Source organism: Acipenser ruthenus, chromosome 49 (genome assembly GCF_902713425.1).
Source record: "Acipenser ruthenus chromosome 49, fAciRut3.2 maternal haplotype, whole genome shotgun sequence".
Taxonomy (NCBI): Eukaryota; Metazoa; Chordata; class Actinopteri; order Acipenseriformes; family Acipenseridae; genus Acipenser; species Acipenser ruthenus.
Window position 1 is genome coordinate 3,501,361 of NC_081237.1, and position 27,389 is coordinate 3,528,749.

At 42.2% G+C, this 27,389-nt stretch overlaps 2 protein-coding genes and 2 non-coding genes across 6 annotated transcripts; 3 read left to right on the forward strand and 1 right to left on the reverse strand.

The window, feature by feature from the left end:
- The first annotated feature begins 626 nt into the window (after positions 1-626).
- Positions 627-20,956, forward strand: LOC117401265 (PWWP domain-containing DNA repair factor 3A-like). Of its 3 annotated transcripts, none has more exons than XM_059014802.1 (18): positions 627-758; positions 2,115-2,163; positions 4,385-4,508; positions 5,255-5,331; positions 5,745-5,815; positions 8,476-8,574; positions 9,401-10,446; positions 11,461-11,788; positions 12,090-12,218; positions 12,729-12,799; positions 12,954-13,039; positions 13,164-13,224; positions 14,219-14,294; positions 14,803-14,853; positions 15,484-15,713; positions 16,819-17,031; positions 17,210-17,298; positions 17,573-20,956. In XM_059014802.1, exons 3-18 carry the CDS (start codon positions 4,452-4,454, stop codon positions 17,649-17,651), a joined length of 2,763 nt encoding a protein of 920 aa, XP_058870785.1. In that variant the 5' UTR covers positions 627-758; positions 2,115-2,163; positions 4,385-4,451; the 3' UTR covers positions 17,652-20,956. The 3 variants fall into 3 exon arrangements, with proteins under 3 accessions (XP_058870785.1, XP_058870787.1, XP_058870786.1); XM_059014803.1 differs by lacking the exon at positions 627-758 and adding an exon at positions 766-1,381; XM_059014804.1 differs by lacking the exon at positions 8,476-8,574.
- Positions 20,957-21,505: 549 nt separating this feature from the next.
- trnaf-gaa (transfer RNA phenylalanine (anticodon GAA)) lies at positions 21,506-21,578 on the reverse strand. The gene has a single exon. It is a non-coding gene; the product is annotated as a tRNA-Phe (tRNA).
- Positions 21,579-21,828: 250 nt separating this feature from the next.
- trnan-guu (transfer RNA asparagine (anticodon GUU)) lies at positions 21,829-21,902 on the forward strand. The gene has a single exon. It is a non-coding gene; the product is annotated as a tRNA-Asn (tRNA).
- Positions 21,903-22,003: 101 nt separating this feature from the next.
- LOC117401389 (NADH dehydrogenase [ubiquinone] iron-sulfur protein 7, mitochondrial) lies at positions 22,004-27,270 on the forward strand. The gene is made up of 8 exons (XM_034002042.3): positions 22,004-22,124; positions 23,945-23,981; positions 25,034-25,102; positions 25,348-25,465; positions 25,803-25,982; positions 26,282-26,328; positions 26,656-26,744; positions 27,018-27,270. The coding sequence occupies exons 1-8, from the start codon at positions 22,109-22,111 to the stop codon at positions 27,113-27,115; spliced, it is 654 nt and encodes a 217-aa protein (XP_033857933.3). The 5' UTR covers positions 22,004-22,108; the 3' UTR covers positions 27,116-27,270.
- Positions 27,271-27,389: the final 119 nt, after the last annotated feature.

Sequence of the window (27,389 nt, forward strand, 5' to 3'; positions counted from 1 at the left end):
TCCAAAATGTTCTCGAGGAAGAGGGAAACCCTGGAGCCCAAGGAATTCCAGAGTCCTGGGACCTGTGCATCAGCACTCACCACTGTAATCAGCAATGACAGCACAATGGGTTCAATATAGCACAGCAGTCTTGATGAAGAAGCACAAAGTGACTTTTTGTTAACTACAGCATATTGTAGAAATACTCAATCTTTGAAGCTCATTCATGAAATGATAGTAGATGAGATGGAATCAGAACTTCACAAAGTCAACCTAGTTTAATCAGTGCAGTTTGTCAGTGTGTGGTAAGGGCTTTACACATGTACTAGTTAATAATAATAATAATAATAATAATAATAATAATAATAATAATAATAATAATGTAAATATGTAATTATAGATGTTTTATCGTTTACTATTGTATAAATACTAAGACATTTTTAAAATCACAATATCGATAATCACGTTGTAATCATATTTGTGTCGCTAATCATGCACAAATTATTATTTTTTTAATATACGTCTGATTGAATCAGAATGAAGTTATACGGTCACGACCTCTTACAGAGTCATTTTGATCCACACATTCAAAACCAAAAAAATAAACTACAGTTCCCATAATACCGAGCGAGGCGAGGGGAGACGCCCGATGGCACGCACGACCTTCCAGTACCGAAAAGTCTCGCGTTATTTTCTCCCAAAAACGACAATACCGGAAGAAGTGTGTGGAAGATGTTCGTGATCGTGAAGTAAATAAGGCGGGGATACTAATGTGGAAGGTGAGAGTGAGGTTCAGAGGCGTGCGGGTTCAACATTGCGCTGTAAACTTTGCACAGAACCTGTTTTGTAAAGAATTAGAATGAAAAAGCAAGACATCGTCCATAATTGTTCTGTGCAATGCAGTTCAAACTTCAGGGCCAGTTAATCGAGCCAAAATTCAGTCTGTTTTTTTTTTTTTTCTTATCTGGGTGTTAAATTTGCAAAATAGAGTTCTCGTCCCAAATTTGGACAAGAGCTAGGATTATTAGAACAGTATATGAAAACAACGATTGTATACATTATGCATGTGTTGTTTTTTAAATGTATTTTGTGTTCTGTAGTTATCTGTGTCTCTGCTGTTTATGTTTGTAGCTGTGAGTGGCGCAGTCACTGTGTTTGTTCCGGGCGTGTGTTGCACTGTTAGAGTCCGAAGTGAAAATAGGTGATATAACGGACAGGAGTCGTGGGGCTCAGACTCAAATTAGGGCACACTTGAGGGAATTTGGGGGGATTCAAAAATAACTCCTAAAAGTGTTGAAATCCTCCGCCACGTTGTGATGCATACGCGATCATCACAAATACAAGCACACACCTGAGCCCTGGTCTGCAGGGGCAAAAAGGCGAGCCCTCCAGCTTCCCCGGGGTGTGTGTATTATATTATTGAAGGACGGTTATTAGATACATGAGATCGTTGTTGTTATTATCAAGGGGCCGGAGTTTGAAAACAAACTTTCGAGGTATTTACAGGTTTTCGATGACGTGGTAATAACGTTGTTTGTTTATTGTCAGTTATCAAAATAACTGGACAGGTAAGTAGAGTGTCCAGCAAACAAGCCGACTGGAGTCCGAGAAACGACGCGGGCGTGTCGGATTAAAAAGGCAGTCGATTTACAAAACACGCAGTAAGGGCACACAGTAATCATACCGTGATCAATGGGGATTTATTAGAATGCTTTAACGCAACAAAATCCTTTCGCGTTTTAACGTTTCCATTTTGAGATCAGAAACGCTCGTCAGTCGGCAATAGCGCCTGAGTTCTCATACTGTATCTATTACTGTGCACCCTGAAGTAATTTGGGTCTGCCATGATAAGATTAAAAAAAAAAAACATCTTCACATTACAAACCACCCAAGTGACCCGCAAATTGACATTAAAACACGCAGATCATTAATGTACACCCGCAAAATCAAACTTGTATGTAAGATTTAATTTAAGGTCAATCTTGGCTAAACTTTTTGGGTGATGTAAAAATGACGCTTCTCAGCATATGATTGTATGTACACTCTCCATCGCCAGCCCTGGTGTGTCTGAGACCGAGATTTAGCAAAGATTTTGTTTGAACCTGTGATACTTTAGCTAATATCCCCCTTTACAGGAGTTTGACCGACTGGACTCTCAGAAAAGATACTCAGTACCTACCCAGGGTAAGCTAAATGAATTCTGTATTTTATTATAATGAAATTGTACATTTGAATATAGCTTTACCGATATTGAAGCAGGGTTGACTAGTCCCTTTTTTAAGTATAGTCATTTGTACTTTTATTTGTTGAAAATTAATAAAAAATGTTCTTGAAAGAGCTGCTGTGATGTTTTAAAATGTATTTTAATACCCTTTGTATAAATGTGTAAGCACATATTTATATTAACTTAAAAACAAAAGTAGTTCTATAATTGTATGTGGTAATATTTATTCATGTAATTAGTTTAAATATTAGTTATATGTACAGTGCCTTGCGAAAGTATTCGACCCCCTTGAACTTTGCGACCTTTTGCCACATTTCAGGCTTCAAACATAAAGATATGAAACTGTAATTTTTTGTGAAGAATCAACAACAAGTGGGACACAATCATGAAGTGGAACGAAATTTATTGGATATTTCAAACTTTTTTAACAAATAAAAAACTGAAAAATTGGGCGTGCAAAATTATTCAGCCCCTTAAGTTAATACTTTGTAGTGCCACCTTTTGCTGCGATTACAGCTGTAAGTCGCTTGGGGTATGTCTCTATCAGTTTTGCACATCGAGAGACTGAAATTTTTGCCCATTCCTCCTTGCAAAACAGCTCGAGCTCAGTGAGGTTGGATGGAGAGCATTTGTGAACAGCAGTTTTCAGTTCTTTCCACAGATTCTCGATTGGATTCAGGTCTGGACTTTGACTTGGCCATTCTAACACCTGGAAAGGTTTATTTGTGAACCATTCCATTGTAGATTTTGCTTTATGTTTTGGATCATTGTCTTGCTGGAAGACAAATCTCCGTCCCAGTCTCAGGTCTTTTGCAGACTCCATCAGGTTTTCTTCCAGAATGGTCCTGTATTTGGCTCCATCCATCTTCCCATCAATTTTAACCATCTTCCCTGTCCCTGCTGAAGAAAAGCAGGCCCAAACCATGATGCTGCCACCACCATGTTTGACAGTGGGGATGGTGTGTTCAGGGTGATGAGCTGTGTTGCTTTTACGCCAAACATAACATTTTGCATTGTTGCCAAAAAGTTCGATTTTGGTTTCATCTGACCAGAGCACCTTCTTCCACATGTTTGGTGTGTCTCCCAGGTGGCTTGTGGCAAACTGTAAACGACACTTTTTATGGATATCTTTAAGAAATGGCTTTCTTCTTGCCACTCTTCCATAAAGGCCAGATTTGTGCAGTATACGACTGATTGTTGTCCTATGGACAGTGTCTCCCACCTCAGCTGTAGATCTCTGCAGTTCATCCAGAGTGATCATGGGCCTCTTGGCTGCATCTCTGATCAGTCTTCTCCTTGTATGAGCTGAAAGTTTAGAGGGACGGCCAGGTCTTGGTAGATTTGCAGTGGTCTGATACTCCTTCCATTTCAATATTATCGCTTGCACAGTGCTCCTTGGGATGTTTAAAGCTTGGGAAATCTTTTTGTATCCAAATCCGGCTTTAAACTTCTCCACAACAGTATCTCGGACCTGCCAGGTGTGTTCCTTGTTCTTCATGATGCTCTCTGCGCTTTAAACGGACCTCTGAGACTATCACAGTGCAGGTGCATTTATACGGAGACTTGATTACACACAGGTGGATTCTATTTATCATCATTAGTCATTTAGGTCAACATTGGATCATTCAGAGATCCTCATTGAACTTCTGGAGAGAGTTTGCTGCACTGAAAATAAAGGGGCTGAATAATTTTGCACGCCCAATTTTTCAGTTTTTTATTTGTTAAAAAAGTTTGAAATATCCAATAAATTTCGTGTCCCACTTGTTGTTGATTCTTCACAAAAAATTACAGTTTCATATCTTTATGTTTGAAGCCTGAAATGTGGCAAAAGGTCGCAAAGTTCAAGGGGGCCGAATACTTTCGCAAGGCACTGTATGTAAAAACTCTAAACAGAACAGTATTTTACTGAGCATTTAACCAAAAACTGTTTATGTGAATCGTGCCTGATTTTAATAATCTAGTACACTGATACATTGTAAACTATCAAAGTTGGATACCTTGTGTCAGATTTGAAAATGCAAAAGTAAAATGTAATTCTGACTATATAGTCTAGTTTTCTGTTGAAAACACATGCGATTTGTTTAAAGAAACGTTGAACAACCATTTACACAAAGTGATTAATCTGTTGGGTAGGTTTGCAGACTTCCGTGTCGCTGAAGGTTTCTTGTCTGTCTTGTGCAGCTGGCAGTTCTCCTTGGCAGTCTCCCGTTGGAACTGGCACCGCAGCAGGTCCACATGAGGGACGGGGATGGCAGATCCGACCTACGTCTTGTGCCTGTGGGAAGGGCGCCTTTGGCCAGCGAAGGTGAGTAGATTAGCCCTTTATCTTTAGCAAAGTTTAAAGGTGGGTGCAGGGCTGGAAATCAGACTCCCATTGCATAGCAGTTTGATCCATTCCTGCTTTTACTATGATTTTAATAAGACACACCTGAGCTTGCTACCTTTGCACTGTGTCTAATCAAGCACATAGTAAAACCTGGAATGGGTGAAGCTGCTGTGCAATAGGAGTCCTATTCCCATCCCTGGGGTGGGAGTCTGCTTTAAATTGATGTGCAGGTGGGTGGTTTGGAGAAATATAAAAGCTCAGGATGAAATTACACTTTCTAAAATAGGTGATTTTGTAGGGTGTGTAGTTTTAAACCTTGAAGCTTCAGATGTCATTTTGATTGCTTTGTTTACATTCCCCTTACTAATTAAAGGGGCTCTCAGTCCTTCTGAGTGGTTCTGCTGTACCAATATAAAGTTACCATTTTTCTCAATCTACCTTTACCTGGCTTTGAGCTTGTCTGGAGAATCCTAAGTGCTGAGACTAAGCCTTGCTCAATCCATTCAAAGCAGATTTTCTGTACGTTCTTTATTGCTACAGAATGGGATTACAGATGCAGCAGTGTAGAGTATAATCACACATATTCTGTTTGTTAGTTCTCCTTTTCGTTTGAACTGATACCGATTGGATCATCTCCTGAACGAATGGACTGGTCTGCTTTTCTCATGGAGTCATGGATTCATAGATTCAAGTCCTAAGTGCTTATTTTTTTGTTCTCTCTCTAGATTTTGCAACGAGCTGCTGTCCGCTCCAAAACCAGCAAAGATAATATTGAGGTGGAAATATTTTGCAAGGAAAAGCGGTAACTATTCCATGTTTCTAAGTGATTTACAGGCATGCTCAGAAACAACCTATTGAGTGTTAGTGCCCACTTCAGTGTGTTTTCTCAGTATGGTTAGTGAGCGCCAACACTTATTTCTGAATGTGGCTATCAGTGTAGCAATACAAAGATAAACTTATCATTTATATCCTATTTTTTTTGGTAATTTCTAATAGAAAGGTTCATTTAAAGGTGCATTTTTTTTGTATCGTTCATCCCTGGATTGTGGTATTTTCCTCTAGAATATTTGGATTTAGGTTAAGGTTGAAGTGTCTGTCTTCAGCAAGTATAGGAGCCCTCCTAGAGTGTGGGTGGGGGGGGGGGCGGGACTGGACTGTTTTGTCAAGAAACAGATCTCATGAATGACGGATGAGAGGTAACCTTTGTTTTGCCAGGGTGTTGATAAATCAGGCTGACACAGCCCCACTCTCCCAACAAAATATTGAAGACATCTCCCGACAGCTTGGTGAGTAGAATCATGAACTCTCTATTAATCTGCTCCAGGTGAGCTTCCCAATACATCCGAGGTACTGGCTTCTATTGGAATGATCGAGACCCAGGAGACCTGGATTCCAGTCCAGGTCTTTCTTCCAACCCTGTACTTTAATTAAACTGAGCAGGTTCTAAAGAGGAACTCGGCACTGTTCTGAAGTATCAGTCATCTTTGTATTGTTCTTGTTTAGAATCAGAATCTGGGTGTCTGTAGGGACTAGAGTGGGTCGGGCTAAAATGTCCACGGTATGATAACTGTACAAATACAATAATCCCATGGTAACCTTAATATCATGGTATATGCACGTTATAACATGAAGGCTTACTTCAAGATGTTCATAGAAACACAAACACAGCTTTAACTGGATATTGAAATGACAATACTTGCAGTGTAGCGCAAAAGCAATGGTGTCAATACTGTACCTAAACCACAAAACCGCTATACCGACTCATCCCTAATAGGGACGCCTTGTCTGTTGATCTGTCTGTGTGCCAAACTTACATTTTTACATGTATACCGTGGATACAGGTCATATAGTGATTAGGGGTGAGTCAGAATATTCGAGTCATCAAGTATCCTAAATAAAATTACTACTCGTACTTTGATCGAGTTTTGAATACTCGTTCATTTCTAAAATAAATGGAAAAATGAGCCAACTACACAACTTCTAAAGAGGAGGAAGTTGAAAGTGATCAGCCACTACAATTGCCACCTCACTGACAGGGAGGCGGGGCTCTTTATTACCTAGCTCTGCTATTGGCTAAGAGAGTACATGAGCAGTAAAATGGCATCTTAAAAAAAAAAAAAGTTTTAAAAAAGCAACGCATGGAAGTATTTAGAAAAACAAGACCACCGTGCAGTGTAATCCCTGCAAAGTATTTTGTGTCATAAATCAACGACTTAAATGCTCAGTCATCTAAAATGCAAGCACCCATCTGCTACTTTGGAAGAAAGTACTGTCCGCTGTGGTGAGTGGTGTGATGCGTCTCGGGCAGGAAAGAAAAGGCGTTTCATTTTTTTTTTTTTTAGTTTCTTGTTTGTTCAAAGTTAACTTTGGATTTTGAGTGCAAACTCCCCGTGCAATGTTAAGCCTTGTTGTTTGAGTTCTGCTGTTATGGGTCTGCTGCTGATATCAGCTTGATTCCGGATTTTCTTTAGATTATTATATTATGGAATCAGCAAGTACGGGTAGAGTACATGTTGTTTTTATGTTGTATTTTATAGCATAGATGTTAACGTATGTTGTTGTGCTTTGTTAGTAAGCAGTCGTGTTGTGTGTTTTTAAGGGTGTTAAAAATGCAGTTGAAACTTTTGAAGGTCCTTTTTATAATTTAAACCCCTCTGCTGTGTATTCTTATTTCTTACTTCTAGTTTAAATATTTTTTTTCATCCAATACATTAGACGCCTTAGATGTTTCTTTGCTGTTACTGTTGATGTATTTATCTATGCGTCCCTATGTGTGGTTGCTGCTGATACATTCTGAGGACCTGTCACTGTTTTTAGTAAATAGAGGAGTATTCGGGTATTCAAAACTTATTCTTGGTATACTCGAATATCTTATTATTTGACATTCCCACCCCAATAGTGATCAACTGTTTCATTGACAGCCGTGACGGGGTGAATGCACTCACATGCTGGTTAGAATGGGCGTGAATGCACTCGCATGCTGGTTAGAATGGGGGTGAATGCACTCACATGCTGGTTAGAATGGGGGTGAATGCACTCACATGCTGGTTAGAATGGGGGTGAATGCACTCGCATGCTGGTTAGAATGGGGGTGAATGCACTCGCATGCTGGTTAGAATGGGGGTGAATGCACTCGCATGCTGGTTAGAATGGGGGTGAATGCACAGCATGCTGGTTAGAATGGGGGTGAATGCACAGCATGCTGGTTAGAATGGGGGTGAATGCACTCGCATGCTGGTTAGAATGGGGGTGAATGCACTCGCATGCCGGTTAGAATGGGGGTGAATGCACTCGCATGCCGGTTAGAATGGGGGTGAATGCACTCGCATGCTGGTTAGAATGGGGGTGAATGCACTCGCATGCTGGTTAGAATGGGGGTGAATGCACTCGCATGCTGGTTAGAATGGGGGTGAATGCACTCGCATGCCGGTTAGAATGGGGGTGAATGCACTCGCATGCCGGTTAGAATGGGGGTGAATGCACTCGCATGCCGGTTAGAATGGGGGTGAATGCACAGCATGCCGGTTAGAATGGGGGTGAATGCACTCACATGCCGGTTAGAATGGGGGTGAATGCACTCACATGCCGGTTAGAATGGGGGTGAATGCACAGCATGCCGGTTAGAATGGGGGTGAATGCACTCACATGCCGGTTAGAATGGGGGTGAATGCACTCGCATGCTGGTTAGAATGGGGGTGAATGCACAGCATGCTGGTTAGAATGGGGGTGAATGCACAGCATGCTGGTTAGAATGGGGGTGAATGCACAGCATGCTGGTTAGAATGGGGGTGAATGCACTCGCATGCTGGTTAGAATGGGGGTGAATGCACTCGCATGCTGGTTAGAATGGGGGTGAATGCACAGCATGCTGGTTAGAATGGGGGTGAATGCACAGCATGCTGGTTAGAATGGGGGTGTCACTCTTCTCATGCTTCTGGCTTTACAGACTTGGATTCCAATCGGCAGCATGTTTTAAACATATTTACTAACGAAGATGACAGCGACGAAGAGTTTTGGGGTTTCCCCAGTGAGAGCCACAGGACTGGTATGTATGAAAACAGGGAACACTAGAGACGCATTGCCACGCATTTTTTCACAACAGCATTTTTAAACAGATTTGTAGATGTAGAAAGTAAAGTTTTTCTATAACTCACTTGATGAGATCCCTGGGGTTGAATCTTCGCTACCACTACCAGTTAATCAAGCAAGGTTGTCATTTCCACGCATTGAAAGTTGCTGATGGCAAAGTTCCTGTTTCTTTTGTTTAAATCTCAATTTTGCAGGTTTACCAGCTTCGTTTGACAAAACCTGACAAATAATGGATCCAGTACATGTAAATACCAGTGCTAAATGTTCTGGATTGTATTGATGACACAGAGGCTTTCTTTTCTAGAAGGTGGCTGAAATTCGTCAATTCCTGTTTTGTTTAAATATGATGAATAAGAACAGATGGTACACTTATTTCATTTTCGCATAGTCTTGTGAGATATTAAACCTGGAAATGAAACCTGTAAATCGATCATTCACACTACGGTTCAGTTCACAAGTCAAGCAACAAATCTAGACTCTTTTTGTTTCACATTAACTTCTGTTACTATGCCGCTAACCTCTCCAAAAACCTCTAACATGGAAATACAAAACCTGTGGTTAATGTTTTTTTTTAATTTAGTCATTCCCAGCAAGATATGAATATTCATGCAGTGCTACTTTTACGTTTTTTTTCTTTTTTCCTGAACAGTGAAAACAAGCAGTAGAATTGGAGCACAGATTAGAAAGAAGTGCCGTCCTGACTGCCCACAGCAGCCCTGCATCATATTGAGAAGTTTTATATAAGATGAATGTAAAATGTTGGCTTTTTATTTGTGTTCCAGATCAAAAACTGGAAGCCATCCAACCTGACCCTGTAAAAGAGTTGCTGTACAGGAAAGCTCTCCGCCTAGCGCTGAATGTTTTATCCGAAAACGCTTCCTGCCCCTCTCCGATCAGCCCTGGGAAGAGAAAAAGAGGAAGACCAAAACAACAAACGGGTACCGGCCCCTTAAAACCGGATTGTGACATCAAAACAGAGGGCACACCCCCAGCACTGCCCCCTGGTGGGAGTGGCACTCTACAGCACTGTGAAGCCGTGACACCAGGGAAGAGGGGGAAGCTGAAGAAGGTCGAGGCTTCCAATGACTCGACAACAGAACTAAAAACCACAAGTAGTTTGAAAGTGGAAAGAGGGATTAAGAGGGGCAGGAGATGTCCTCCAGCACTACCCCCTGGTGGGAGTGGCACTCTACAGGACTGTGAAGCCGTGACACCAGGAAAAAGGGGGAGGCCGAAGAAGGTCAAGGGCCCCAATGACTCTACAACAGAACTAAAAACCACAAGCAGTTTGAAAGAGGAAAGAGGGATTCCGAGGGGCAAATGTCCCCCAGCACTGCCCCCTGGTGGGAGTGGCACTCTACAGCACTGTGAAGCTGTGACACCAAGAAAGAGGGGCAGGCCGAAAAAGTTCAAGGGCCCCAATGACTCTACAACAGAACTAAAAACCACAAGTAGTTTGAAAGAGGAAAGCGGGATTCCGAGGGGCAGGAGAGAGCCAGACTCCAAAGACGTTGCCCAGTCCCCTCTGGAGACACTAAGCCCATGTTCACCAAGAATAAAAGCCGTATCGTCGAAGAACCAGAACAGCAAGAGGAACTGTTTGCTTGGCTCTCCCCTGACAGACTCTGGAGGAATAGAACTGGAGCGGACTCCAGGTTTTCACCCTCCCATTCGCAGTTCCACGCCAGACAGCCTCTTGAGAACAGATTTGGGATGCAGTGGGATTGGGAGCCCTGGGAAATCTCCGCAGGGAACGCCCAAGAGGAAAGTGGGAAGGCCACCGTCTAGACACTTACGGAAACTTTCGTGGGAGTGTTGTGGTCCAAAGGTAGGAGTGAAACCGACCATCTTCTTGTCTTATTTGTAATGGTGAGTTGGTACGTGTGTGTGGAATTTTCACCTCTTTGAAAAAATAGACATATGGTTACAGATGCAATATACAGGGGGATTAGAAAGTAAATTTACCACATCAATGATATGGTGCGTTGATGTGGTAAACCTACTTTCTAACCACCCTGTATATGGAATAATCAACAAGCAGTCTGGTTACTGAGGGAATATTTACACCTGGCCAACATCGGTGAACATAAAGACAATGTCGAATTGTTTCCCAAGGCTGTCAGTTTGTGGTTGTGAGTGATATGAAAATGTGAAGCAGGTGTAATAACAGTATGATTTATCCCTTTGCGGTCCTATGTCGGACCCTGTCCACTGCTAAGAAATAAATAATAACATCATCAAAAAGACGTAAAAAACAGGTCTCTAGTCGATTTTTCTCCGGAAAAAGCAGAGAAAACTATTCAATGGCCGAGTGAGACCGATAGGAGCCGAGAGAAGCTCCTATCTCATGAATACAGATAGCCCCGGCACCACAGAGATAACACGGACATAAACAAACAAGATAGCTGCTTCCACATCCAGAGCTTTTTTTAGATGTTATAGTAATAAAATAATGACTTGGATCGCATTATTGAGGAGTTTGGTGATAAAACGAGTGATCAGGAGATGATTTATCGGTATGCACGACTATGAAGAGGTATGTGAAAAATACAGCGAACAAGGGGTGGGGCGGGGCTGGAGATGCAGTACCGAGTGTCCTGTTGATATGCAGTGCCTTTTAAACCTGTTTTACTGTGGGAAAAAACAAAACAAAACAGCACATCTAAAGTAAAGTGCGCGTGTGAAAATAAATTGGACCTGACGTGCTGAATAAATGGACCGCTAAGGGTTATAGCATGGTTTCTTGCCCCTTACTAAATTAAAAAATAGGCATTATAGCGCTTGTTCTTTGTAATAGAAATGGGTGTTTGAAAGCACCAGGCTGACACTGTTTTGTCTACAGCACCTGCAGTCCAAGTGTGAACAAGGGCAAGCCCCCAGAAGAAGCAGGAGGAGACAGGAGACGGGTCAGCTGACCGCTGCTGGTTTGAAGGGACAACGTGGGGGGCTAGAGAAGGACCGTGGCTGTGTGGGCGTGGCTCTGGAGCAGCCCCCAGTGGTAAATCCACGGAGATGGAACAGGAGCTCCCCGGACCTGGCTGTAAACAACGAGAGAGGACAGGGGTGGACCCTCAACCCACAAGCACTGCAGAAGGAAGCAGACCACACAGAGGAGCCGCCACGCAGCACGGTCACGTTTGAGCTGCCGCAGTTCGATCTGGAAGAAAATGGTACGGCAGCAGTGTGGCTGTGAATGCTGAGTCGCGCACGTGCTTTACATCTGTGGAAGGCTTATTGTTTTGCCGTCTGTACGCAGATGTTTTTCAAGTTGGTCACAGGTGAAAGAAGTATGGCAAAGAACAAGTAGCTTCCACTTTCATTTATGTTGGCTGATGGCCAGCTTGAATAAATGGCTCCTGACTTCGCCCAGTAATCAAGACATCTCTGTAGTTTGCATTTCACACTTTACATTTAAACAAATATGTTGTGTGCTGTACACATGTATAATGTGCCATTGTGTGGTGTTGGCAGGGAGGGGCTCGCTGTCCTCGGACCTGTCCATAGAGATGAGTTTACTGAACGAGTCCACGCTGGACAGCTCGCTGCAGGAGGACGAGGAGGAGGATGAGCTGGAGCTGCCCAGCTTCATGAAGGACAGGGGTGAGGATCGGACCCCTACACACTGGGGCTCACAGAAGGGGTAGATACTGAGAATGGGCTTGCTGGTTTGTGACCGTCTTATCGGAAGTATCTCAGCAGCGGCAGATCTAAACACAGCTTCCTGTTTTAGCTTTTTATGATTTCTTCTGTGGTCCGTGATTGTGCAGGTTTATGAAAATATTGTGGCCTTACGGTTAGGACTAGGAGGCAGTGTGACATAGTGGTTAGAGCTAAGTGACTGGGAGGGAGGCAATGTGGCATAGTGGTCAGAAGTGAGGGACTGGGAGGGAGGCATTCTGGCATAGTGGTTAGAGCTAAGGGACTGGGAGGGAGGCAATGTGGCATAGTGGTTAGAGCTAAGGGACTGGGAGGGAGGCAACGTGGCATAGTGGTTAGAAGTGAGGGAAGGGGTTTGAAGAGAAAGTGGGTTAGAAGAATACAAAGGCGATACATAAATAACAGGATCCATCTGAAAAAGAGCCGCCTGTAACGGGGTCTGTCTGTCCACAGAGCCGTGTTCCATAACAGAAGGAATGTGTGTGTGGTGTAAATTCAAGAAGTACCCCTTCTGGCCAGCGCTGGTGAGTCCCCTTTCGATTTGTGATCATTAAGCAGGTACTGCGCAGATAGACTCGTTTGTTATTATTGCTAGTTGGTTCACCAGTACAGTCTTGCTCTACTTCGCACTGAATGCATCGCTGTTTTGATGACTTTTGCTTCCCTGTCATCAACAAGGTAAAAAGTGTGAACCACAAGAATAAGAAGGCAAGCATTATCTTCGTTGACGATTTACTGTTGGACAAGAACAAGTTTCGAAAGGGGTAAGGGTGTAACTGTGAAAGGGGGTGTGAGCTGACCCACAACTCTGAACTGGGAGCATTCGAAAATATAGGATCCCCCTTTATTGTTCTGAGTTATATGGTTTGTTGTGGTCTTTTTTTTCAGCATGTGTGTGTCTTTAAGAACCCTGAAACCTTTTGATTGTGAAGAGAGGGAGCAGTATATAGTAAGTGCATTTATTTCTTCTATCTGTTTTTGCACAGTGTTCTCCTTGTTTATCTGTGGTTGGCTCAGCACACATACTCTGTTCTCCAAGACAATGGGATCGCTACATGAAGCCAGTGAAACAACCCTAGGACTGCAGCATGCTGTTTTGCATGCTTAATCCAAGCACAAGCCACTCTTGTTTACTATCTGGTTTACCTTGGAGCTACCACGACATTACAGGATCCTGCCATAGTTAACTAATATCAACAAGCAGCTGATCTGAAACGTTTTTCTAAAGCAATCTTCTGACCTATCAGGATCTGTTCCTGCCTGATCACTTCCTGTGCTCTAGGTTACACGTGGCGGTGATCTACAGTACAGGAAGTGATTGGGTACCAGGAAGTAACGACACAATAGTTGTACTTGCTTCCTTACTAAAACAGAGTGCTGTCATTTGTTAAAGGCAAGCATGCAACATCCCCAGCAGTTGCTGCCGACATTCTCTGTCTGGTGTGGACTTGCCCATACATTGAGACTGCATGTTCTGCACCCACTGAATTGGTTGGAAGTGTTAAGGCAAAGCTTTGCCAAGTTATGCAGATGTGGAAATCAATTAGAAACAGTTCCAAAACTCGGTTACCCAAGGGCATCTGGCATACTTTAATAAAGGCAATATATGCAGCATGTTCGTTGTCATGTTATTTGTCCCATCCAATAATTCATTTTATTGGTACAGAGCCAAAACAAAGAAAACGTGCCTATTCAGGTCTAAAATTCTAACTGCGTTTAAAAAGTAAGCAGCAGATTGTTTGGAGCGAGGAGGCTGTGCTAGATCGTACCTGTAGTGCTGATTTAACTCGGCTACAACCGACAGGAATACTTTGTGTCCTGCGCTGACTCTCCAGTTTGTTTTCTGAAAGCTGTTTATTTTACGTTCTGTTCAGCAGCCTCTGTAGTAGCCTTTGACCTTAATTATATTAATATAAAGAAAAAAAAAATCTTTCTGTCTTTAGACAACTGCTCGAGAAACCTATCACCGTGCCATTGACTGGTGTGTGGCGTTGATTGACGACTACAGCATTCGAATAGGTGGGCTTGTCTTTTAATTGCAGGCTTCACCTGCTGTGTGCTGTCTCTGAATTTAAACTAGAGGGTTTAATCCTGACGTTTTCTATTGATCGATTAATCAGCCGATCTGCAGTCGATTTCATTGATTAATCACACCTGTTTGCTAGTGATATTAAAAAGACATTTGCAAATAATATAAAGTATTATCATAATGCTGTTTACTGCACAGGTTTCATAATGTCCGATAATGTTTAATGTGCATGTATTTACTTACATGCAATTTGACATCTTAAAAATATTTGTGACTAAGATGATACGATAAACTTGTATGTGTGTGTGGGACTCTCTTTAGTGTAGTTTTGACTTTAAAGTTAAATACCAGGTTTAGTCCTATTTTGATATTGAAACAGTGACAGTGTTTAGATCTGACACTGCTTCGATCAGTTGACTCTAGAATGAAATGAGATGTAAAAAGCATGTTTTGATTCCTGTACCGATGTTTCTTTTTGATTATTTCTTTTTTAAACAGCTTGTGGTTCCTTCTCTGGCTCTCTTGCGGAATACTGTGTGGACGATATCAGTGAGTCATTTTATTGTTTGGGGACAGAGGTTGAGTTTTGTCAATCATTTCTGTAACACATGACCTGCTGCTGCTTGGTATGGAATGAGTTCCTGTGCGGTTGGTCACATGGTCTGAGTGCAGCATAGGAAGGGATTTAGGTCCTAGGAATCCACAACAACTTTCAATCTACAACATTGTATCTGCAGTAAATATCATGTGAAACTGGAAATGCATTTAGAATTTAAAAAAATAGGGTTTTACTTGAATGCACTTGTTAATGTACTTGCATTGTATACAAGTAGTCACACTGTAGCCAACAATAACTGACATTAAAATCCTGCGCTTAGCAACCAACTCCGTCATTGTGATGCAATTAATGCACCTGTTTGTATAATCCTGTTCTGCACATGCATGCTTTCAGTTGTATTTGAAGGCTGTTGTAAATGGTGTGCACAATTTTTGAACAGTACTGTTCTCAGTGCATCAATTTTCTGATGATACCTAGCGGATATCCGATTAGGAAATGGCTTGCGGATTGCACCCCTAGAGGTGGCTTCAGCTGTTAGGTGGGCTGGTATTGCTCTCGCCAGCGGAGAATCCTTCTGCCCTTCCCTGTGATGGAGTTCTTTTGCTGTGTGCTTGCTCCAGGCTACCCAGTCCGAAGGGAGTTCCTCCAGGGCCCCTCCAGAATGACGTTCCCCAGTAACCTGCTGATGCTGGAGGAGGACAACTTGGACTGCCAGACTGGCGGCCCCCACTGCCGTCGAGCCCCCTCCAAGAAGCTGCTGCCCGACCGCTCGCGCGCGGCCCGGGACAAGGCCAACGAGAAGCTGGTGCAGTACATCGTGAAGGCCCGCGGCGTGGAGAAGCACCTGCAGGTGAGCCGGAACCAGAGCCCATAGAGGACGTAGGAGCAGGAGAGAATTTACCAAGCAGGGGAAGTCTTAAAGGATCCCAGGGACAACGTAGCTATGTAATCTGTGCCTTCCCCTCACCGCTGTCTGTGCAAAAGCTGAGGGAAAGCCACTTTTCAGGAGCGGTGGCTTGAATCCTGGTTCCAGGAGACTGCACTTTGAGAGAGCTGAGAGAGTAATATTGTGAATTAAACCATTTTAACTGTATAGGACTAGCGATAATCGGCTCTGTCCTGGCTGGTATCCACGTTAGGGGATAAAGCCTCTTCTCTCAGAAACCCTTTGAGGAAGTGACTTTGTCTTTGCACAATTTATATAAATGCTGCATGCTGATTGTGTTCACATTGCCTGATTGGTTGAGGTCTTGTGTCTTTTTTTAGGGTTACGTTGTATAAAGATAGCACACTTTGAGTTCTGGTCTTATTATTTGGTACACTGTTTTGTACTGTGGTTTTCTCAGGTAAGTTCTATTCCTGGTTTCGTCCAGTAAAATTGTAAATAAAATTCCACCATTGCTTTCTGGCAACATTTAGTGTAATCTGAAGCCACATCAACTATTATTACAGATTGAGAATGATACAAGCATATCATTAAATGAATAGTGTGAGCAGCTGACCCAGGCAGTTAAGCAAGTTCTGTTAAGGAGTTTTGTCTGCAGGTCCCATACGGAAACAAAATCATTATTAGAAAATGAACAAAGCAAAATAATGAAGACGGTGCAGACAAAGAGCGATGAAAGTTAAACCCCACTTGGCTCACTCGCGATTTTGTTTTCTGTAGATCACAGCGTTCGGTCATTCTTGCAGGTCCATTGCTAAGTCTGTTTTATGGGCTTGTGAGTATCGCTTGCATCATAAACAGCGAAGCCATGCTAAAGCAGAGCAAAGCAGGCCAACGCTACGCATGCTTCCAAACCATTCTCTATCAGCGAGCTCAGTCTTGTATTCATATATTCCTGGGGATGCTTTGTTTTTGTTCCAGTTTGAAATGACTCACAGCCTTCATGTGACTGTATTGTGGCTGCGTGAGCTTTATTGACGGGTGCTCTCTGTCTCCTCCCCGCCTGCAGGCGATCATCGCGGGCAGGAAGGCGTCGCGCTGGCTGGCGGAGTTCCTCCATCGCAGCCGCTTCCTCAAGTGGGTGGACACCTACCTGGAGGACGATGCCCAGCTGGAGGTTCTGGTGAACTACCTGCAGTCCGTCTGCGAGAGCGTGCAGAACACACAGCTGTCAGTGGAGCTGGACCGCATCCGCTTCATACTGGACGTGCTCCTGCCAGAGGTGGGCCTGGATATGAGGGAGCAGTGCTGTAGGCTTGTTTACTGATTGAACTGAAACACCCCCAGAGATAATCGCGTTTCTGACAGCCATCTAAATAAGGCTTTGTTTTGTTGTTGCTGTGAGCCGTCTCTCAACCTGCACAGCAGTGTTGTTATTATGAGCTGTCTCCCTTTCTCAGGCTGTGATCGGAGCCATCGCTGCTGTTGACAATATCTCGCTGGAGAAGGCCGAGGAGAAGTATATGAAGGGCCCGGTCTTCAGTGAACGGTAAGGAAACGGATCAAACAGAAAACACTTTTCAACAGGGAGCATTGTGTAACATTCACAGTAGATCTTGGGTTGAAAAACTGTATTATTAAGAGAAAGATTTTAAAAAGCTTGGGCAACTGAAGGTTCTCAGAACAATAAAAAGGGGACCAGTAATATGTTCATAAAGCTAATAAGGTAGGAAAATGGATGTTGGTTTTGTGAACAGGACTCGAGGGTGGGTTAAATAAAACGAAATGGCTCTGGCTTGTCATGCTGCTGTCCTCCGTTTCAGGGAAATCGAAGAATTCAACAGACAGATCGAGAAGGAGGTCAAGATGAAGACCCGATCGCTTGGCGTCCAGCAACACTAGTCGCACCGCAGGGAACGGAGGCGTTTACATGGAGTGCCATTCTCTTATTGGCATATCTGCTTGGGCCGTTGACTGAGGAGAGAAAGACCGAGCAACATCCTTCATGCACAAGGGACCCTGTCCTGACACCTGGGATTATTGTGTCAAAGTATTCATTCCTAATAACGGAGGAGGGGGTCTCATTCAAATTGTATTGATCTTACCAGAATTCTACACCCCTGGTTAGCTGTAGACTTTTTATTCCACCTTTCAATCTGTTGGTTTGTGTAAATGTATGAACAGCCATTAAGGAGCCCTAAACCTTCCCAGAATCCTACTGGAAAATGACTTTGGAGTGCAGCCAAGAGTGCAACTCTAAATACACACACAATACAGTCGTGTTTGAGAGAGGAGTGTTAAACGAGACAGAACCCAGCAGCAGTGCCCTGCGGTTGTATTTCAGATATTTGTTGTATATTTCATCCCCCGCGATGGGGAGACGGTTGTACGTATGTCACACTTGACAGATTTCTCAACGTATCTGAAAAGGCGATTACCCCATTGTCATGAAACTTGGTATTAGCATTATTTAGCACAATTTGTTCATTTTTGATTCTGGAGATACAGGGCGGTGTCTGTCTGTCTGTACAGACGCCCGTCTGTATATCACATTTTTAGCATCTATCTAAAGAACTGCTTATCCAATCATCCTGAGCATTATTTAGCATTTATCTGAAGAATCACTTATCATTCTTCTGTGCATACTGTTGCTGTATGAACATGTTAGGTCGTGCTCATGGATTAAATACAGAACTCCATTGCTGTTCATGGTGTATCCTCTGCCTTTACATTATTACTGACTGGCTTTTAAAAAACATTTGCAGCTTGTGGGTGCAAAGCTTCAATAACCGAAATATAAAACATGCATGATGCACGTGGTCGTCCTGTTTTAGTATTCCATAGCAACAGCAATTATTACATCCAGTAATGATACAAATTAAACCCTGAAACCACTAATACACGTCTGTTTTTCTTCAGACTGCACAACGTTGGTTAGTACAGTTCATTTCATTTACCTCGTTCTGTCACTGAAAAGTCCATCTCGAATGAGCCACTGAAACGGACGTACTGCTCATCTGTGCTGTATTTTTTTTTCATGCATTAACAGCACTTCACAGTGTAAAAATAGATATTTCACAATATTTCATCATTAAACAAAGCTGGTGCAGTTGGCGGCAGGTTTTTTACGAAGAGAAAAAAATAAATATTTATAGTATCATGATTGTAAAACACTGTAATAGGAAACGTGAACTTCAATGTAAAATTTGAAATAGAAAATATAAAGATGACTAGGAATACTAAATCAAGTCTACTTTTGCTATTGAAAATGTACAGTGTAGACAGTAAACGACATAGCTTTAAACGTTGAATCAATGAACGCGGATCTACAGCCTTAATTGGATCATATTTTCTGGTCTCTGTTTTAATTGTGTGTTGTGTAGTCGCAATGTTACTGCGCAGAGCTCCACAGCCTACTGTTACAATAAATAGTGTTGACATAATGTTAGCATGCAGTGTTTGAGAAGTACTTCTCTCAAGCCCTTATGACATTTAGCTTCATTTTTAACTGCTGAATATCAAACTAATTTGAGTATGGTGGAAATATTTTCTATCTGTAAGCCTTAACGGGAGGAATGAAATACATATGATTGACTGTTAACTACTTTTGTATTCAACAGTGCTGAGTAATTTTTTTTTCTGGATCTTTTTTAAGAATCTGTCTTGTGTTCATTCAAACCCAACGACGGGACAACTGGGTGAATCAAACTCACGTTGAAAAGCTGATCCACAGCTTGGTGTAGACAGCAATCCCGCGGGTTTCTCTGCTTTCATTTCAACGTGTTTTGTTTTCCATACATTGTACTTGACTGCTCTATTAAAGAAACGCTGTGTTTAATTCACTCGCAGGGTAACCAGCACTTCACCAGCCTCCGCTGTTATTTTAGATGCATAGGTATTTTTATTGAGTGTGTGTGCCGACCAGTAATGAGAGAGCTCTATCTCTGGACTGTGAGCCAAGATTTGAATATGATTAATCAGCTAAGCCCAGGTTCCAAGTGCTGAGCTCTACTGAACTGAAGTAAACTGGGCTCCAAATGACCCTGCCCGACTGGCAGCGAATGACATCAAATCCGAGCTCTGCACATTTTACTTCAGGGAGTAATGGTGCTTCATGCTTTTGTAAATAGTTTATTATAAATATTTCTGTTTTTAAAATCAAGACGCCCCCTACCTGTCTTAAAGGGTGGGTTCAAGTAAGGGATGTAAATATGCAAGTATATGTGGGTTTGGGCTTCTGTTTTTTTTTTCTTAATTCATTATTTTTGTAATAAATGTAATTGCAAACATTATGATGTGAGATTGTTTGTTTTAAAGTAACGGCCCTGTTATATTGTTAGATTGTTTATTGTCCTATTACCCTGACACAAAACTGTAAGCTTTTGTTTGTTTGGTTTGCCCCATTCACTTCCTGTGTCACAGATAACAGTACCCCACTTTGATTCAGTTGTGCAGAGTGTAAGGCTAAGGTGGGTTGCAGTTACTAGTGGTAAGTTTTGCCCAAGATCAAATCCGTTTCAATCAGCCCCAGTTAGGACTGCAGGCTGGCAGGACTCCATCTCTCCACTTGCTAACCCAATTAGTTGATTGTTGGCAGTGAAATTTGAACTAGTTTGACTAAAATTGTGTTGTAATTTTTTTTTGTTGAGAAATACATGTTGGTAGTGTCTCGCTACTTAATTTGAAATAATTTGCAGCAAAATTGAAATATTTGAGAATCAAATTGATGCAAACTCTGTGTCTCAGAACTACGATATATATATATATATATATATATATATATATATATATATATATATATATATATATATATATATATATATATATATATATATATATACATTTATGTGGAGGTTGTGTGGTCCAGTGGTTAAAGAAAAGGGCTTGTAATCAGGAGGTCCCCGGTTCCCGTCCCACTGACTCATTGTGTGACCCTAAGTAAGTCACTTAACCGCCTTGTGCTCTAGTTTCGGGTGAGACGTAGTTGTAAGTGACTCTGCAGCTGATGCATAGTTCACACACCCTAGTCTCTGTAAGTCACCTTGGATAAAGGCGTCTCCTAAATAAATATATATATATAACCGTGTAAAATTGTAATGTTAAGCTCCGTGTTAGTGGGGGAAGGGGGCATTTGTGTGTGTGTGTATTGTGTTTTGATAATTTTACGATATAAGTTAAAATAAAAATAAAAAAGCCTTCATACCGGACCTCATCTCCCAGTTTCTAAAGTTCCTATCTGCTATATTCTTACACAACACTGCGGGATCCAAAGTGAATGAAGTGGGAGTGGCGAACAGGGACACAAACGTTGGACATTTCAGTCGGCTCAATAAAATATTCGACAGAATATCTGTAACTCGCAGTATAACTGAGAAAATGTGTCAGAACGACATCGATTGTGCCCACAGTGAAATGTATAAAGAAATAGCTATCGCCGCATCGAAATGTAAATAGAAAAGCAGAAAAGGAACTGTCGTAGCCGATATGTAAATGAACAGAGTGAAATATAAAAAGCAAGTGGCAAAAGTGAAATAAATAAATGAATAATTAAATAAATATTGAAATAAATAGATAAACATGGAAATAAATGGATATCTATTTATTCATGTATTTATTTATTTATTTATTCCTGTATGTATTTATTCTTAATTTTGGCATGGAACATACTCCATATTTGATTTATTTCTAAAATAAAGAAAGTTTTAGCAAAGATATTCTCGTAAAATGTTACAGTAAAATCCGTATTTAGACAAAATTGCCGAAACCCGGGATCGAACCAGGGACCTTTAGATCTTCAGTCTAACGCTCTCCCAACTGAGCTATTTCGGCACATGAATAAGTATGCACATGTTCAAAAGAATGTTGTCAAACTACATATTTTTGCGTTCAAATTATATACAAAATATAAAACCGTTAATACATCAGTATTGCCACGTACTGTTTACTGTACAATAAAAAACAGAACGCGTCAACATATTACGCCGACCAGTACTGAAAATAACTGTGCAATACGTATTTACACGTACAGCATGCTATTTACAACCAGCATCTACTCTTTTCTAAGAGAATATAACCATGAGTCTCTGTGGCGCAATCGGTTAGCGCGTTCGGCTGTTAACCGAAAGGTTGGTGGTTCAAGCCCACCCAGGGACGGAGTGATTTTTTTTCTTATGTGAATATTATATATTTTTAAAATAGTCATATTGTTGTTTGGATATTGGGGAATTAAGTTTATTTTAATTTTAAGACGGTTAAGCGTTTGTTCTTGGCATCTTTTCGGATCTTTCTTTAGGAACAAAAAAGGAGGACTGTGTTGTATGTGACACACTTCCAGGAAGCTTTTCCATTCCCTTACCAAGATGGCGGCGCTGGTGGGTAAGTTATGAGCCGAATGCGATGCTATTTGCTTTCAAATGTCAGTCGATAAGACATACAACTCCCAATGGTGCCTATTTAATACATGTTATGGAATTTGAGTATTTTTTTCTTCTTTGAGGCAGCGCAATTTCTGTTTTATTTCATGAAAGTATATAACGTTGTCTCTGACCTTGCACAGTACGTGAATGAGGTCTGGTTAGAATCTGGGGGTTACACAACAGTGAGGCCTGGGGTTCGGGTAAACACCGCAGTGCGAATATAAATGTGCGTGTGCTGTCAAATGTCTTGGATAATATTATACATGCATGGCTTATGAAACATAGCACGGTACAGTTGAAACAGTGCCCCCGATAAACACAGATATACAACTTACACAACAGGAGGTGACGTAACAACACAACTTCTGAGTTCGTTTCGACAGGCGTGTAGCTAAACCTGCTACACAGTTGTATGCATACTGATGTCTGTCTGTAGGAGACAAATGAGATGACAGTTTAGAAACAAGTATGTTGACGTTATCTAAATGCAACTGTCGTCCAGTGGTTAAAGTCCAGGGCTTGTCACCAGAAGGTCACCAGTTCAAATCCCTCCTCTGCCACTAACTCTCACTGTGTGACCCTGAGCAAGTCACTTAACCTCCTTGTGCTCCATCCTGCGGATGAGATGTTAAATCAATGTGCTATTGTAAGTGACTCTGCATATAATGCACAGTCCACAGCCTACCTCTGTAAAGTGCTTTGTGATGGTGGAACACTATGAAAGGCGCTATATAAAAATAAAGATATAATTATATTGATTTCCATTTTGTTAAGTCACATGTTCTGTGCCATTCTTATTTCAGTGACAGGGTCAATTACATCTTTTTTTCTTCATGCTTGTGAATTTGGTGAAGGATAACTAGCTGGTGAGTTTCAGGCATCATGAGAGCTTCCCGTCACATCTCTGCAAGAGAGAGCACTGCAGTCCTGCAAATCAGTTTAGTCACTAGTTGCATAAAAAAACAACAACCTTGAGTTCAATTTACTCATGTGTTGCTTGAGTTTAAAGCTGCAGTTGATCAAAAACCCTAAAGCATTGAAGTCATTCCCTTAAGCCCCTTTCACACTGGCACTCCTACCCGGGTTCTGGCTACCCGGGTTACAATCCCTCTTAGTGTGAAACCACGTACCTGGGTCGTACCTTGACCCGGGTTGAGTGAGACAAAATGCATGACAGCCATTCGAAGCCTATGAAATGACAAACAGCCACACCTGCGTGAAGGTTTCACTTCCGCAAGGAACGTTTTTGTTTGTTCTGTTTAGCCTAGTTTTGTTGCTTGTGGCACAGCATGAGCCAGATTGCAGCAGGGATGAAGAAACATTCGCTCTAATCAACATTTGGTCCATCGGTTCAATCCAGAGAAGCTTGAATGGAAGCTTCTCTAACAAGCTGCTTCCGGGGCATTGATACGCGGGTTGTGTACTTGCGTCTGTCACCCAGGTCAGCCCTGCTTTACTAAAAGCAATGTGAGATCACGTAGCCGACCCGCATGACACCGGGTCCTGATCCGGGTAGGTTCCGACCCGGGCAGAGCATGCCAGTGTGAAAGGGGCTAGCATGAGGGAAAATGTATCCTGTTACTTCCACTGGAAGTATTGTATGCAACCTGCTTCTCTTTAGCAGAGACTGTTGGTTGAGATCAGTTGTGGGACGTCCCTGGAAGATAACCAATCTTATTTCACACAGAGGTGAAAGACTTATGAGTTCGCTCTCTCTGCAACCTAAGACCCAAAGTAATTCTCCAGGAAATCCTAAATCTCTCTTCTTTTTCATTTCAGTTCCCCGCTTGGCTAGGTTTGGTGCCTTGTCTCTAAGGTAAGAAAAATGAAAACCTGAATATAAAGCTTGGAGGGGAGTGTACTTTGCAAGTAAATTCTATTAGAAAAAAAAACAGATTATGTATTTCTTTTTTTCCTGCTCATTTCCAGTATATTTGACCATGCACTTTCATGGCTGGTTTCACAGACCATGATCATCACTAATCTTGGACTAACTAATGTTATTTTAGGTAAAGCAGCTCAATACTAGTGCTAATCGGTGTCTGTGAAACCAGCCAATAGTGTTTCTAATTCATGGAATGGATGGAACTAGTCTTAAACATTACATTACTACAGAAAGCGCATGGTAAAGGGATTAAGATCGCTTATGGTTTGTTGGAGTAAACTCCATCGTATTCCTTTGAATTTGACACACTTTTTAAACTATTTTTTTCTTCCCAAAAAGAGCCTGTGTTTTAAATTCGAGTACAGTAGTGATGCGTGAATTAAAATCACCAACAGAATACGTGACTTCCCGAATACACAAACAGCAATGCGACTGACTGCCGAGAAAAGACGAACAAAACGTTACTGCCCGATCTCGAATCATCCACGACATACAGGCATCCATTTTCAAAGAGGCGTCATTAGCTTCCTGAGGAATTCGAAGAGAAGTATTTACATTTCTAAGAAACAGTACCAGCTTGGACAGATTGGAAATGCTGATCAGACCCCCGTATTTTTCGACATACCAAGCAATACCACAGTTCAGAAAATTGAGAGAAAAAACAGGTGTGAGTAATCACGGCTGGAAATGAGAAGCAGCACTTAACTGTAATGCTCTGTGTGACAGCAGACGACCGCAAACTGCCTCCATATTGTATCTTAGTAAATGCAGATTTATTTGATATTTTATTTTTTTCCTCAAATTGTGGGTGGGAAATTTGGGCTGCATCTTAATATGTTAAATTTGAAGGAACACGGTAGTTGTAAGTTCTTTTTCTGTAAATGGATGGTGTCCAATACCAATGTGTGGTTAAACGTTGTGAAGTCGTTGGAGATGAGCAGCTCCTTGTGTGGGTTTTTTAATTGGTGTTTTTGCGCTCGCAGGCCCAGCACAGCACTCGCAATCCAGACTCGGACCCTCAGTCAGAGCTCAGTCACTGACAATGGCAACAGGTAAAGAAAACAAGAAAGTGTCTAACCAGGGCTGTGCCCTCTCGCTGTGTTTAGGTCTGCTGTTTTCAGCAGGCCAGGACAGGCTCTTACACTGTAAGTTAATACATTGTGTGTCGGGGTGAAATGTCACTTTGCCCAGTTTGAGCAGGGTTCTGCTTTTTGTTCTGTTTAGAGGAAGGTATTTCTAATGAAACGGTGCATATCCAGTAGCAGAATGTTAATGAGTGCATGTGCCGTCCTCCCAGCCTGGTTCCTGCCAGACAGAAGAGCACAGCCGTGGCTGCTAAGAATCCGTCCCTGCCGAGCAGCAAAGGAGAGTACGTCATCACCAAGCTCGATGACCTCGTCAACTGGGCCCGCAGGGTAAGCGCTCAGTAAGGATAGGTCAAACACCAGACAGGCTCCTCCTTAATGATTTACCAGTTCATGACCTACAGAGACCTTACTATCAAGAGCTGATAAGAGGGATTTTGCAGGGGCCTGATTGCTTAAATTCCTGGTCATTTAATCAGTTTACCGAAGACCCGTCCACACAAGCTTAATAATTCAGAATGCATTGACGCCATGTGATTGCTGCTCACTGCATTGTGAGTGTGAATAGAGGAGTAATGAGGTTAGTGCCAGTGTCTGATCCTGGAACAGTGCTCAAAGGATCAAGGGTAAGCAGAGCAAGGTAGCAGGCCTGTGTGTGTCTCTGCAGAGCTCGCTGTGGCCCATGACCTTCGGGCTGGCGTGCTGCGCGGTGGAGATGATGCACATGGCCGCTCCGCGCTATGACATGGACCGCTTTGGCGTGGTGTTCCGAGCCAGCCCCCGCCAATCTGACGTCATGATCGTCGCAGGGACCCTCACCAACAAGATGGCCCCCGCCCTGAGGAAGGTACGTCACTGAGGGCTTCTGGGATTCCCTTTCCTAACGTAGAAACCAGGAAACATGCAATGTATTGGGTAGCGTATGAGAAAGCAATGGATTTTCCAGTGGACTGGTTAGTTCTACCTGTACTCCGTTCCACCTGAATCATGCTTGTTTAAAGTTTTATATCAGGTGTAAACGCTGTTTTAGTTGAATTAGATTTTGCATTTAACTTCTGTCAGTGCCCTCTGGTCTTTGAGAAGCGTCTTCCCTCATGAACATTGCTCTCACATCAGTGTTGTTGTGGTGGTCTTGGTTTTCTGTAGGTGTATGACCAGATGCCTGAGCCTCGCTATGTGATTTCCATGGGAAGGTACAAACTTTATTTATTTATTCAAACAGGGAATGCAATTTCTGATTGTATTTTGTAATTAATTGCAATTACAATGTAATTGTAGTTGAATCTTGGCACCCCAGGTTCTGTATTTGAACCTGTGATACTTGATTGGTTATTTAGAATAAATAGGGTAAACATGTTGATGTGTAGTTATGTTACTTTTTAGTATAATTGGAATTACTGCTTCATGATTGTAACTGTAATTGCAATTGAACAGAATATCCTTGTAATTGTAATTTCAGCGCACAATGCTGCTGTAATTGGAATTGATCTCGGTTGTGTTCTGTGTTCTGCTGCCCTTAGCTGTGCCAATGGTGGCGGTTACTACCATTACTCCTACTCTGTGGTGCGAGGCTGTGACCGCATCGTGCCAGTGGACATCTACGTTCCAGGTAAGCGTGACTGGGGTCTCTGTGCTGGGTTCATCTGGGCATGCTACAGGCTGGGCCAGGAATGCATTAGGAGCACTCCTTGTAACAAAGTCCATGTCAGAACGGTGCGCAAGTGTTCATGCCCTGTGGACAAGTCGATGAAAACACTGAACATGTCCTTTGTGAACTTTGTAATCATTTTGCTTGCCAGTTACCAGAGATTAACAACCATTTTTTTGTAACTGGAGTGGCAAGTGTTCCAGACACTGACTGTCTGTCTGTCTCGCTGTCTAGGCTGCCCCCCAACAGCGGAGGCTCTTCTGTATGGCACCCTTCAGCTCCAGAAGAAGATCAAGCGCGAGAAGAGGATGAGGATCTGGTACCGGAAGTGAGGGGACAGTCGGGACCTGGGTTCAACTTTTATTTATGAACGGCTTTGCCACAGGGAGGCGCTGTGTACATTAACTATATTGTCAGTACAACTGTGTTTATTACTGGACATGTGCCAGTCCTGTTGATTAATACATTAAATACATTATTATAATAATCCATTTTCATTTATTATAGACTATGCACTATACTATTTTTTTTTTTTTTAATACCTTTAAGTGACCAGAGCTCTGAAAAGAAATGACGTGACTACACAAAGTTCCAAGAAATAGGAGA

What these genes read in the sequence shown, in the direction of transcription:
- LOC117401265 (XM_059014802.1), top strand. Translation starts at nt 4,452, where the DNA reads ATGGCAGATCCGACCTACGTCTTGTGCCTGTGGGAAGGGCGCCTTTGG. An exon ending in AGACATCTCCCGACAGCTTG is followed by an intron (nt 5,816 to 8,475) that starts GTGAGTAGAATC and finishes CTGGCTTTACAG; the next exon opens with ACTTGGATTCCAATCGGCAG. An exon ending in CGACTACAGCATTCGAATAG is followed by an intron (nt 14,295 to 14,802) that starts GTGGGCTTGTCT and finishes TTTTTTAAACAG; the next exon opens with CTTGTGGTTCCTTCTCTGGC.
- LOC117401389 (XM_034002042.3), top strand. An exon ending in TTTGGTGCCTTGTCTCTAAG is followed by an intron (nt 23,982 to 25,033) that starts GTAAGAAAAATG and finishes TTGCGCTCGCAG; the next exon opens with GCCCAGCACAGCACTCGCAA. An exon ending in TCGTCAACTGGGCCCGCAGG is followed by an intron (nt 25,466 to 25,802) that starts GTAAGCGCTCAG and finishes GTGTCTCTGCAG; the next exon opens with AGCTCGCTGTGGCCCATGAC.